The sequence below is a fragment of the Coturnix japonica genome, unplaced genomic scaffold (assembly GCF_054131305.1).
Source record: "Coturnix japonica strain WE unplaced genomic scaffold, WE-NBRP24 Scf058, whole genome shotgun sequence".
NCBI classification, from domain to species: Eukaryota; Metazoa; Chordata; class Aves; order Galliformes; family Phasianidae; genus Coturnix; species Coturnix japonica.
The window spans coordinates 684479-698510 of record NW_028188961.1 but is presented as its reverse complement, the minus strand read 5'-3'; the positions used below and the strand labels follow the sequence as shown (position 1 = coordinate 698510).

At 56.4% G+C, this 14032-nt stretch overlaps 1 protein-coding gene across 1 annotated transcript in view; it reads right to left on the bottom strand.

Annotated features, from left to right (window-relative positions):
- LOC146751962 (uncharacterized) overlaps positions 1-13757 on the bottom strand; it is a 33229-nt gene extending 19472 nt beyond the window's left edge. Inside the window, exons 1-6 of the mRNA XM_085533336.1 lie at positions 13602-13757; positions 11344-13505; positions 9555-9654; positions 6183-6290; positions 3954-4060; positions 1692-1806 (exon numbers count right to left, since the gene is read on the bottom strand). Of these exons, the coding sequence (XP_085389462.1) occupies positions 1692-1806; positions 3954-4060; positions 6183-6290; positions 9555-9654; positions 11344-13505; positions 13602-13757 (2748 nt within the window). The remainder of the gene's footprint in view (positions 1-1691; positions 1807-3953; positions 4061-6182; positions 6291-9554; positions 9655-11343; positions 13506-13601) is intronic.
- Positions 13758-14032: the final 275 nt, after the last annotated feature.

Genomic DNA, 14032 nt, shown 5'->3' with positions numbered 1-14032 from the left:
AGACCCCATAGGACCCCATAGAGCCCCATATCTCCCCATAGAGACCCCATATCTCCCCAAAGAGACCCCATAGGACCCCATAGAGACCCCATAGAGACCCCATAGACACCCCATAGAGCCCCATAGAGCTCCATAGAGACCCATAGAGCCCCATAGGACCCCATATCTCCCCATAGAGCCCCTTAGACACCCCATAGAGCCCCACAGACACCCCATAGAGCCCCATATCTCCCCATAGAGCCCCATAGACACCCCATAGAGCCCCATATCTCCCCATAGAGCCCCTTAGACACCCCATAGAGCCCCACAGAGCCTTATAGAGACCGCTTAAAGCCCCATAGCTCCCCATAGAGCCCCATAGAGACCCCATAGGACCCTATAGAGCCCCATAGAGACCCCATAGGACCCCATAGAGCCCCATAGACACCCCATAGGACCCCATATCTCCCCAAAGAGACCCCATAGGACCCCATAGAGCCCCATAGGACCCCATAGAGCCCCATAGGACCCCATAGAGACCCACAGAGACCGCATAGGACCCCATAGAGACCCATAGAGACCCCATAGCTCCCCATAGAGCCCCATAGAGCCTCATAGACACCCCATAGAGCCCCATAAAGCCCCATAGACACCCCATAGAGCCCCATAGACACCCCATAGAGCCCCATAGAGCCCCATAGACACCCCATAGAGCCCCATAGACACCCCATAGAGCCCCTTAGAGACCCCATAGGACCCCATAGGACCCCATAGACACCCCATAGACACCCATAGCTCCCCATAGAGCCCCTTAGACACCCCATAGAGCCCCACAGAGCCTTATAGAGACCGCTTAAAGCCCCATAGCTCCCCATAGAGCCCCATAGAGACCCCATAGGACCCTATAGAGCCCCATAGAGACCCCATAGGACCCCATAGAGCCCCATAGACACCCCATAGGACCCCATATCTCCCCAAAGAGACCCCATAGGACCCCATAGAGCCCCATAGGACCCTATAGAGACCCCATAGGACCCCATAGAGCCCCATATCTCCCCATAGAGCCCTATAGACACCCCATACCTCAGCAGGCATGTGCATGAGCAGCACAGCAGCCACCGGAGCCTGTGCCTGGCAATAACCCTCGTGGGGCCGCAGAGCTCCTACTGCCCCATAGCGCCCCATAGAGACCCATAGAGTCCCCTTTTATCCCATAGACACCCCATAGAGACCCATAGAGACCCCATAGAGCCCCATAGACACCCCATAGAGCCCCATAGAGACCCCATAGAGCCCCATAGGACCCCATATCTCTCCATAGAGCCCCATAGACACCCCATAGGCACCCCATAGAGACCCATAGAGACCCCATAGTACCCCATAGAGACCCATAGAGACCCATAGAGCCCCATAGTGACCCATAGAGCCCCATAGTGACCCCATAGAGACCCATAGAGACCCACAGGGACCCCATAGAGCCCTATAGGACCCCATAGAGCCCCATATCTCCCCATAGAGCCCCATAGACAACCCATAGCCCCCCATATCTCCCCATAGAGACCCCATAGCTCCCCATAGAGACCCCATAGCTCCCCATAGAGACCCCATATCTCCCCATAGAGCGCCATAGGACCCCATAGAGCCCCATAGGACCCTATAGAGACCCCATAGACACCCCATAGAGCCCCATATCTCCCCATAGAGCCCCCTACCTCAGCAGGCATGTGCATGAGCAGCACAGCAGCCACGGGAGCCTGTGCCTGGCAATAACCCTCGTGGGGCCGCAGCACCGTGTAGGCCTTCAGCACCCGGTACAGGTCCTGCTGCCTTTATATATGGGAACAGGGGAAGGGATAAAGGGGACCCCATAGAGACCCATAGAACCCATAGGATCCATAGGGGCACATAGAGACCCATAAGGACCCATAAGGACACATAGAGACCCATAGAGACATATAGAGACCCCATAAGGACCCATAAGGACCCATAGAGACCCATAGGACCCATAGGAGCACATAGAGACCTAGAGACCCCATAAGACCCATAGGGACCCATAGAGACCCATAGAGTCCCATAAGGACCCATAGGGGCCCATAGGGACCCATAAGAACCTACAGGGACCCATAGCTACCCATAGGGTCCCATAAGAACCCATAGGGACCCATAAGAACCTATAGGGACCCATAAGAACCCATAGCTACCCATAGGGTTCCGTAAGAACCTACAGGGACCCATAGCTACCCATAGGGTCCCATAAGGACCTATAGGGCCCCATAGTGACCCATAGGGTCCCATAAGGACCAATAGGGACCCATAGCGACCCATAGGGTCCCATAAGGACCTATAGGGCCCCATAGCGACCCATAGGATCCCATAAGGACCCATAGGGCCCCATAGCTACCCATAGGGTCCCATAAGGACCCATAGGGACCCATAGCTACCCATAGGGTCCCATAAGGACCCATAGGAACCCATAGCGATCCATAGGGTCCCATAGCTACCCATAGGGACCCTAGGGTCCCATAAGAACCCATAGGACCCATAAGAACCCATAGAGACCCATAGTGACCCATAGAGACCCATAGCAACCCATAGAGTCCCATAGGGTCCCATAAGGACTCATAGCGACCCATAGAGACCCATAGAGACCCATAGGGTCCCATAAGGACCCATAGCGATCCATAGGACCCATAGAGAACCCATAAGGACCCATAAGAATCTATAGGGACCCATAGCTACCCATAGGGACCCATAAGGACCCATAGCTACCCATAGGGTCCCATAAGAATCCATAGGGCCCCATAGGTACCCATAGGGTCCCATAAGAACCCATAAGGACCCATAGCGATCCATAGGGCCCCATAAGGACCCATAGGGACCCATAGCTACCCATAGGGTCCCATAAGGACCCATAAGGACCCATAGGGACCCATAGCGATCCATAGGGTCCCATAGCTACCCATAGGGACCCTAGGGTCCCATAAGAACCCATAGGACCCATAAGAACCCATAGAGACCCATAGGACCCATAGGGACCCATAAGGACCCATAGCTACCCATAGGGTCCCATAAGAATCCATAGGGCCCCATAGGTACCCATAGGGTCCCATAAGGACCCATAGGGACCCATAGCGACCCATAGGGTCCCATAAGGACCTATAGGGCCCCATAGCTACCCATAGGATCCCATAAGGACCCATAGGGACCCATAGCTACCCATAGGGTCCCATAAGGACCCATAGGGACCCATAGCTACCCATAGGGTCCCATAAGGACCCATAGGGACCCATAGCGATCCATAGGGTCCCATAGCTACCCATAGGGACCCTAAGGTCCCATAAGAACCCATAGAGACCCATAGGACCCATAGAGACCCATAAGGACCCATACAGACCCCATAAGGACCCATACAGACCCCATAGGACCCATAAGGACCCATAGCTACCCATAGGGTCCCATAAGGACCTATAGGGACCCATAGCGATCCATAGGGTCCCATAGCTACCCATAGGGACCCTAGGGTCCCATAAGAACCCATAGGACCCATAAGAACCCATAGAGACCCATAGCGACCCATAGAGACCCATAGCAACCCATAGAGTCCCATAGGGTCCCATAAGGACTCATAGCGACCCATAGCGACCCATAGAGACCCATAGCAACCCATAGAGTCCCATAGGGTCCCATAGGGACTCATAGCGACCCATAGAGACCCATAGGGTCCCATAAGGACCCATAGCGATCCATAGGACCCATAGAGAACCCATAAGGACCCATAAGAATCTATAGGGACCCATAGCTACCCATAGCGACCCATAAGGACCCATAGCTACCCATAGGGTCCCATAAGAACCCATAAGGACCCATAGCGATCCATAGGGCCCCATAAGGACCCATAGGGACCCATAGCTACCCATAGGGTCCCATAAGGACCTATAGGGCCCCATAGCGACCCCATGGGGCCGCGTCCTCACCCGTGTCCCCCCCGTGCGACGAACATCTCGTGGAACGGGAACTGTCGGTGTAAATCCTTCTCAATGGCGTCCAACCAACGCGAGTCACCCGGCTGGCGCTCCAGGTCCTATGGGGCAGACCCATAACCAGACCCATAGGGACACATAGGGACACATAGAGACCCATAGAGACCCCATAGAGACACATAGAGACCCGTAGGGACACATAGGGACCCATAGAGACACATAGGGACCCATAGAGACACATAGGGACACATAGAGACCCATAGAAACCCCATAGACACCCATAGGGACACATAGAGACCCATAGAGACCCATACGGACCCCACAGACCCCATAGAGACCCATAGAGACCCATAGAGACCCCATAGGGACACATAGGGACCCATAGGGAACCATAGGGACCCATAGAGACACATAGGTACACATAGAGACCCATAGAGACCCCATAGACCCCATAGAGACCCATAGGGACACATAGAGCCCCATAGAGACCCATAGAACCCCATAGAGACCCATAGAGACCCCATAGAGACCCATAGAGACACATAGGGACCCATAGAGACCCATAGGGACACATAGAGACCCATAGACCCCATAGAGACCCATAGGGACACATAGAGCCCCATAGAGACCCATAGAACCCCACAGAGACCCATAGAGACCCATAGAGACCCCATAGAGACCCATAGAGACCCCATAGAGACCCATAGAGACACATAGGGACCCATAGAGACCCATAGGGACACATAGAGACCCATAGACCCCATAGAGACCCATAGGGACCCATAGAGACCCCATAGGGACCCATAGAGACACATAGGGACCCATAGAGACCCCATAGTAGACCTATAGGCCCCATAGAGACCCATAGGGATCCATAAAGACCCCATAGACCCCATAGAGACCCATAGGGACCCATAGAGACCCATAGAGACCCATAGAGACCCCATAGAGACCCATAGGGACCCCATAGACCCCATAGAGACCCATAGAGACACATAGGGACCCACAGAGACCCATAGGGACCCACAGAGACCCATAGAGACCCCATAGAGACCCGTAGGGACCCATTGAGACCCCATAGGGACCCATAGAGACACATAGGGACCCATAGAGACCCCATAGTAGACCTATAGGCCCCACAGAGACCCATAGGGACCCACAGAGACCCATAGAGACACATAGAGACCCATAAAGACCCCATAGACCCCACAGAGACCCATAGGAACCCATAGAGACCCACAGGAACCTATAGAGACCCATAGAGACCCATAGGGACACACAGAGACCCATAGAGACCCCATAGACCCCATAGAGACCCATAGGGACACATAGAGCCCCATAGAGGCCCATAGAGACCCATAGGGACCCCACAGACCCCATAGAGACCTATAGAGACCCATAGAGACCCCATAGGGACACATAGGGAACCATAGGGACCCATAGAGACCCATAGGGACACATAGAGACCCATAGAGACCCCATAGACCCCATAGAGACCCATAGAGACCCATAGGGACACACAGAGACCCACAGAGACCCATAGAAACCCATAGCGACCCATAGAGATATATACAGACCCCATAGAGACCCATAGGGACCCATAGAGACCTTATGACCCTATACGGCCATATATGGCCCTTTATGGCCCCCCCACCCCGTTACTGCCCCCCCTTATTGCCCCTTACCCCCTTATTACCCCCATTACTGCCCCTATTTGCCCTCCCACCCCCTTATTGCCCCCCTCCCCCCTTATTGCCCCCCCTTATTGTCCCCCTACCCTCATTATTGCCCCACCGCACACTTATTTCCCCCCTTATTGCCCCTATTTCCCCCCCTTATTGCCCCCTACCCCCTTTATTGCCCCTTATTATCCCCCTTATTGCCCCCCTTATCCCCCCTACCCCCTTATTACCCCCCCTTATTGCCCCTATTTCCCCCTTATTGCCCCCCAATGTCGCCCTATTTACCCCCCATCCCCTTATTACCCCCATTACTGCCCATCCACCCCCTTATTACCCCCCATTACTGCCCCTATTTACCCCCCCACCCCCTTATTGCCCCCCTTATTCCCCCCCTACCCCCTTATTCCCCCCCTTATTGCCCCCCCAACCCCCTTACTGGCCCCCCAACCCCTTAATGTCCCTATTTACCCCCCCACCCCCTTATTACCCCCATTAATTGCCCCCCCCCCCACTAATTACCCCCACTAATTGCCCCCATTACCTGGAACAGCCCCGGGTTGTCCATCTGCAGCTGGTGACTGGCCGACAGGAGCTGCCAGGCGCGAGCACGGAGCGACGACGGGATCCCCTTCCTACAGCGCAGCTTCACCTGCCCCATAGCGACCCATAGGGACACATAGGGACCCATAGGGACCCATAGAGACCCATAGAGACACATAGAGACCCATAAGGACCCATAGAGACCCATAGAGACACATAGCGACCCATAGGGACCCATAGAGACCCATAGAGACCCATAGAGACACATAGGGACCCATAGAGACACATAGAAACCCATAGAGACCCATAGCGACACATAGGGACCCATAGAGACCCATAGCGACCCATAGCGTCCCATAGGGACCCATAGGGACCCATAGGGACCCATAGAGACACATAGATACACAGCCCCCGCTATGGGGCAGGAGCTGCCAGGTGCGAGCACGGAGCGACGACGGGATCCCCTTCCTACAGCGCAGCTTCACCTGCCCCATAGCGACCCATAGAGACCCATAGAGACCCATAGGGACCCATAGAGACACATAGGGACCCATAGCGACCCATAGAGACCCATTGCGACCCATAGAGACCCATAGGGACCCATAGAGACCCATAGGGACCCCATAACCCCATAGAGACCCATAGGGACCCATAGAGACACATAGGGACCCATAGAGACCCATAGAGACCCATAGAGACACATAGGGACCCATAGAGACCCATAGAGACCCATAGAGACCCATAGAGACACATAGGGACCCATAGAGACACATAGGGACACATAGGGACCCATAGAGACACATAGGGACACATAGGGACCCATAGAGACACATAGAGACACATAGGGACCCATAGAGACACATAGAGACACATAGGGACCCATAGGGACCCATAGAGACACATAGGGACCCATAGAGACACATAGAGACACATAGCGACCCATAGAGACACATAGAGACACATAGGGACCCATAGAGACACATAGAGACACATAGGGACCCATAGGGACCCATAGAGACCCATAGGGACCCATAGAGACACATAGGGACCCATAGCGACCCCTAGCGACCCCATAGAGACCCATAGGGACCCATAGAGACACAGAGATACATAGAGACACATAGAAACCCATAGAGACCCATAGGAACACATAGAGACCCATAGAGACCCATAGAGACCCATAGGGACCCATAGGGACCCATAGGGACCCATAGAGACCCATAGGGACCCATAGGGACCCATAGCGACCCATAGAGACACATAGGGACCCATAGGGACCCATAGAGACACAGAGATACATAGAGACACATAGAAACCCATAGAGACCCATAGGAACACATAGAGACCCATAGAGACCCATAGAGACCCATAGGGACCCATAGGGACCCATAGCGACCCATAGAGACCCATAGAGACCCCATACAGACCCATAGGGACCCACAGAGACACATAGGGACCCATAGAGACCCATAGGGACCCATAGGGACCCATAGAGACCCATAGAGAGACATAGAGACCCATAGGGACCCATAGAGACCCATAGAGACACATAGAGACCCATAGAGACACATAGAGACCCATAGAGACCCATAGAGACACATAGGGACCCATAGATACACACAGCCAGACCCATAGCGACATACAACCCCCGCTATGGGGTGAGAATAGTCCACTATGGGGCAGGATGAGGGCGCTATGGGGCAGTAGAGCTCGCTATGGGGTAGGAGGAGCACACTATGGGGCAGGAGGTTCCTGATATGGGGTCAGAAAGGCTTGGTATGGGGCAGGAGGTCACTGCTATGGGGCAGGAGGAGCCCGCTATGGGGCAGTAGAGCTCGCTATGGGGCAGTAGAGCTCACTATGGGGCAGGAGGAGCCCGCTATGGGGCAGGAGAGCCCAGTATGGGGCAGAAGATTCCGCTATGGTGCAGTAGAGCTCACTATGGGGCAGGATGAGGGCGCTATGGGGCAGGATGAGGGTGCTATGGGGCAGGATGAGGGCGCTATGGGGCAGTAGAGCTCGCTATGGGGCAGGATGAGGGCGCTATGGGGCAGGATGAGGGCGCTATGGGGCAGTAGAGCTCGCTATGGGGCAGGATGAGGGCGCTATGGGGCAGGATGAGGGCGCTATGGGGCAGTAGAGCTCGCTATGGGGCAGTAGAGCTCGCTATGGGGCAGGATGAGGGCGCTATGGGGCAGGATGAGGGTGCTATGGGGCAGGATGAGGGTGCTATGGGGCAGTAGAGCTCGCTATGGGGCAGGATGAGGACACTATGGGGCAGTAGAGCTCGCTATGGGGCAGGATGAGGGCGCTATGGGGCAGTAGAGCTCACTATGGGGCAGGATGAGGGTGCTATGGGGCTGGATGAGGGCGCTATGGGGCAGTAGAGCTCGCTATGGGGCAGGATGAGGGCGCTATGGGGCAGTAGAGCTCGCTATGGGGCAGAAGATCCTGCTATGGGGCAGTAGAGCTCGCTATGGGGCAGGATGAGGACACTATGGGGCAGTAGAGCTCGCTATGGGGCAGGATGAGGATGCTATGGGGCAGTAGAGCTCGCTATGGGGCAGGCTGAGGGCGCTATGGGGCAGGATGAGGGTGCTATGGGGCAGTAGAGCTCGCTATGGGGCAGGATGAGGGCGCTAAGGGGCACAAGATCCTGCTATGGGGCAGTAGAGCTCGCTGTGGGGCAGTAGAGCTCGCTATGGGGCAGAAGATCCTGCTATGGGGCAGTAGAGCTTACTATGGGGCAGGAGGAGCCCGCTATGGGGCAGTAGAGCTCACTATGGGGCAGTAGAGCTCACTATGGGGCAGGATGAGGGCGCTATGGGGCAGGATGAGGGCGCTATGGGGCAGTAGAGCTCGCTATGGGGCAGGATGAGGACGCTATGGGGCAGTAGAGCTCGCTATGGGGCAGGCTGAGGGCGCTATGGGGCAGTAGAGCTCACTATGGGGCAGGATGAGGGCGCTATGGGGCAGTAGAGCTCGCTATGGGGCAGGATGAGGGCGCTATGGGGCAGTAGAGCTCGCTATGGGGCAGGATGAGGGCGCTATGGGGCAGTAGAGCTCGCTATGGGGCAGGATGAGGGTGCTATGGGGCAGTAGAGCTCGCTATGGGGCAGGATGAGGGCGCTATGGGGCAGTAGAGCTCGCTATGGGGCAGGATGAGGGCGCTATGGGGCAGGATGAGGGTGCTATGGGGCAGTAGAGCTCGCTATGGGGCAGGATGAGGGCGCTATGGGGCAGGATGAGGGTGCTATGGGGCAGTAGAGCTCACTATGGGGCAGGCTGAGGGCGCTATGGGGCAGTAGAGCTCGCTATGGGGCAGGATGAGGGCACTATGGGGCAGGCTGAGGGCGCTATGGGGCAGACCCACCTTCTGGTATCTCTTGGTCAGCCATTTGTCCCAATGGGAAAACATCTCCAGCCACTTCAGCTCCCTCTGCCGAGCCACTTCCACGGGCACCGAGCTCTCCCTGTGGGGTGCAGCCCCATAAGTGTGGGGCTCAGCCCCATAAGTGTGTCCCATACCAACCCCCCCCCTCTCCCACCCAACCCTGCCCCATGGTTTGAGGGATCCCGTCGGAGATATGGGGCTCTATGGAGCTCTATGGGGGATGGGGGGCAGCTATGGGGTGTAATGGGGCTCTATGGGGCTCTATGGAGCTCTATGGGGCAGCTATGGGCTGTAATGGGGATCTATGGGGCAGCTATGGTGTGTAATGGGTCTTAATGGGACTCTATAGAGTTCTACAGGGCAGCTATGGGGTGTAACGGGGCTCTATGGGGCGCTATGGGGCTCTATGGGGCAGATACGGACTGTAATGGGGCTCTATGGGGCAGCTATGGGGCGCTATAGGGCAGCTATGGGGCAGCCATGGGCTGTAATAGGGCTTTATGGAGCTCTATGGGGCATAACAGGGCTCAATGGGGCTCTATGGAGCTCTATGGGGCAGATACGGACTGTAATGGGGCTCTATGGGGCAGCTATGGGGCGCTATAGGGCAGCTATGGGGCAGCCATGGGCTGTAATAGGGCTTTATGGAGCTCTATGGGGCATAACAGAGCTCAATGGGGCTCTATGGAGCTCTATGGGGCAGATACGGACTGTAATGGGGCTCTATGGGGCAGCTATGGGGCGCTATAGGGCAGCTATGGGGCAGCCATGGGCCGTAGTAGGGCTTTATGGGGCTCTATGGGGCATAACAGCTCAATGGGGCTCTATGGAGCTCTATGGGGCAGATATGGACTGTAATGGGGCTCTATGGGGCTCTATAGGGCAGCTATGGGGCACTATAGGGCAGCTATGGGCTGTAATGGAGCTCTATGGGGCTCTATGGGGCAGCTATGGGGTGCTATAGGGCAGCTATGGGGCAAATACGGACATTAATAGGGCTCTAAGGAGCTCTATGGGGAAGATATGGACTGTAATGGGGCTCCATGGGGCTCTATAGGGCAGCTATGGGGCAGCCATGGGCCGTAATATGGCTCCATGGAGCTCTATGGGGCAGCTATGGGCTGTAACATGGCTCTATGGGGCAGATACAAGGTGTCACAGGGCTCTATGGGGTGATATGGAGCTCTATGGGGCAGCTATGGGGCAGCCATGGGCCGTAATAGGGCTTTATGGGGCTCTACGGGGCGCTATAGGGCAGCTATGGGGCGCTATAGGGCATCTATGGGGCAGCTATGGGCTGTAATGGAGCTCAATGAGGCTCTATGGGGCTCTATGGGGCAGCTATGGGGCACTATAGGGCAGCTATGGGCTGTAATGGAGCTCAATGAGGCTCTATGGGGCTCTATGGGGCAGATATGGACTGTAATGGGGCTCTATGGGGCTCTATAGGGCAGCTATGGGGCACTATAGGGCAGCTATGGGCTGTAATGGAGCTCAATGAGGCTCTATGGAGCTCTATGGGGCAGATACGGACTGTAATGGGGCTCTATGGGGCTCTATAGGGCAGCTATGGGGCACTATAGGGCAGCTATGGGCTGTAATGGAGCTCAATGAGGCTCTATGGGGCTCTATAAAGCTCTATGGGGCAGATACGGACTGTAATGGGGCTCTATGGGGCTCTATGGAGCTCTATGGGGCAGATACGGACTGTAATGGGGCTCTATGGGGCGCTATGGGGCAGCTATGGGGCAGCTATGGGGCGACTTACGCTGTCTCGCAGTACTGCGAGCCCCCCAAGAAGCCGTAGCGGTCGGTGCGACGAAAGGTGGGACCCCCCAGCTCCGAATCCGACCCCATAGAGCTGATATCGTCGGGGAACGAGCTGAGGGACCCCGACAGGACGCTGACGGAGTCGGCCTCTGCCCCATAGCGCGTGTGGGGAGGGGGGATGCCGGGCCCCAGGCTGCTGTGGGACCCACGTGTGGGGCCGTTGGATGATGGGGGGCAGCGAGATGCTTGGGGGTCCCAGAGGGGGGCTGGGGGATCCAAGATGGCCGACGGGGTTGGGGACAAGATGGCCGACGGGGGGGTGGCGGTCTTTGAGTCCAAGATGGCTGCCGTTGGATCCAAGATGGCCGACGTTGGGGTCTCTGAGTCCAAGATGGCTGACGGGGGGGTGGAGGACTTTGAGTCCAAGATGGCCGCCGTTGGACCCAAGATGGCCGAAGGGGTTGGGTCCAAGATGGACGACGGGGGGTTGGGGGTCTTTGAGTCCAAGATGGCCGACGGGGGGTTGGATGTGGTTGGATCCAAGATGGCCGACGTGGTTGGATCCAAGATGGCCGACGGGGGGGTGGGGGTCTCGGAGTCCAAGATGGCCAACGGGGTGGAGGGGGTCTTTGAGTCCAAGATGGCCGACGGGGGGTTGGATGTGGTTGGATCCAAGATGGCCGACGGGGTGGAGGGGGTCTTTGAGTCCAAGATGGTCGACGGGGTTGGATCCAAGATGGCTGACGGGGGGGTGGGGGTCGTCACCTTTGACCCCAAGATGGAGGATGTTGGGGTGGGGGTCTTTGAATCCAAGATGGCCGACGTTGGGGTCTCTGAGTCCAAGATGGCCGACGTGGTTGGGTCCAAGATGGCCGACAGGGTAGGGTCCAAGATGGCCGACGTGGTTGGGTCCAAGATGGCCGACGTTGGGGTGGGGGTCGTCACCTTTGACCCCAAGATGGCGGATGTTGGGGTGGGGGTCTCTGAGTCCAAGATGGCCGCCGTTGGATCCAAGATGGCCGACGGGGGGATGTGGGTCGTCACCTTTGACCTTAAAGGGGTCAATGATGGGGTCTCTGAATCCAAGATGGCGGACGTTGGGGTTGGGGTCATCACCTTTGACCCCAAGATGGAGGATGCTGGAGTGTGGGTTGTGACCTTTGACCCCAAGATGGCCGACATGTGTGTCTCCGAAACCAAGATGGCGGACGTTGGGGTCGGGGTCGTCTCCTTTGACCCCAAGATGGCCGACGTTGACCTCCGAGCGCTCTCATTGGCTGACTTAGATACCAAGATGGCCGACGCTGACCTCGCAGCCCTCCCATTGGCTGTTCGTGACCCCAAGATGGCCGCCGAGCGCACTTCCGGTTTCACAGCAGCAGCTCTTGATCCTTCATTGGCTGACCGTGACCCCAAAGCGGCGCCCTTTGACCCCAAGATGGCCGCCGCTGACCCCTGGGAGTATTCTGCATTTTGATTGGCCGCCGCCGACACCCGGTAGCATTCCGCCTCCTGATTGGCCAATTCTGACCCCCTGCACCATACCGCCTCCTGATTGGCCACCGCCGACCCCACACTGGCATCCATTGCCCCCCCACCCCCACGTGACCCCGCGCTGACCCCGGCTGACCCCACGTCGTCCAACGTCGACCCGGAAGCGGTGGAAGCCGCTCCCTCGCCATCACGTGACCCCGCCGTGACCCCCGCTGACCCCTCACTGACCTCGCGTGCTTTCACATCCACTTCCGCCCCCTTCAGGCCCCGCCGCCCCCTCCCCTTGGCCGCCATTTTGCCCCTGGGAGGAGGCCGCGGCGGCCCCGCGCCTGTAGGCCGCGTTTCCATGGCAACAAACGGGGCCTTGAAGGAGGCCGACAACCCCCCGGGCCCGTTGCCGTGGAGATGCGCGCGCAGCGCCTCGCCCGCTTCCGCTTCCGGTTCGGAGAGCCAATGGGAGAGAGGCACAACCCACTTCCGGGTAGGGCGTCTTCCATGTTGTCCAACTTCCGGGTTGTGCGACTTCCGGGTTGTGCGACTTCCGGTTTTGCACTTCCGGGTTCCGGTTTGAGCGAGGCCGCTAGCGTCTGAATGTCTCACTTCCGGATGCGTCGCTTTCCGGTTCCGGTGGAGCCATAAAATTGGCATATTTGACCAATTTCGCCTCTTTTTGCCCAAAAATCAACACCGGAAACCGCTCCTCATTGCCCCTCCTCTTCACTTCCGCCTCTATTGACCTCTCTATCCTGGCTATAAGCTCACTTCCGGTCTTCTCTTCTCTCTTTTCCTCTCTAGGGTGCTGGAGGACCGGAAGTGGTTTCTCCTCTCGCGCTCCCATTGGTGGAGGCTGCTCGGGCTCGCATCCCATTGGCTGATGGCGTTGACTACATCTCCCGGCAGCCCCCGCGCATCCGCCATTTTGAATGGGGGGGGGAGACCCAAAATCGTCCGAAATAAGCCCAAAAACGGCCCCAAAATGGGACAAAAATGGCACAAAATGAACAATAAGGAATAAAGGTGCCCAAAATGGCGATAACGAGGCTCAAATTGACCCAAATCTGCCGAAAATTGACCCAAATGAGAATGAAAAAACATTAAAAATTTTAAAAAATCCAAAAAATTCAAAAGTCATTTAATAAAATTAAAGTCATTTTAATTTAATTTTAATTTTATTTTATTTTATTTTATTTTAT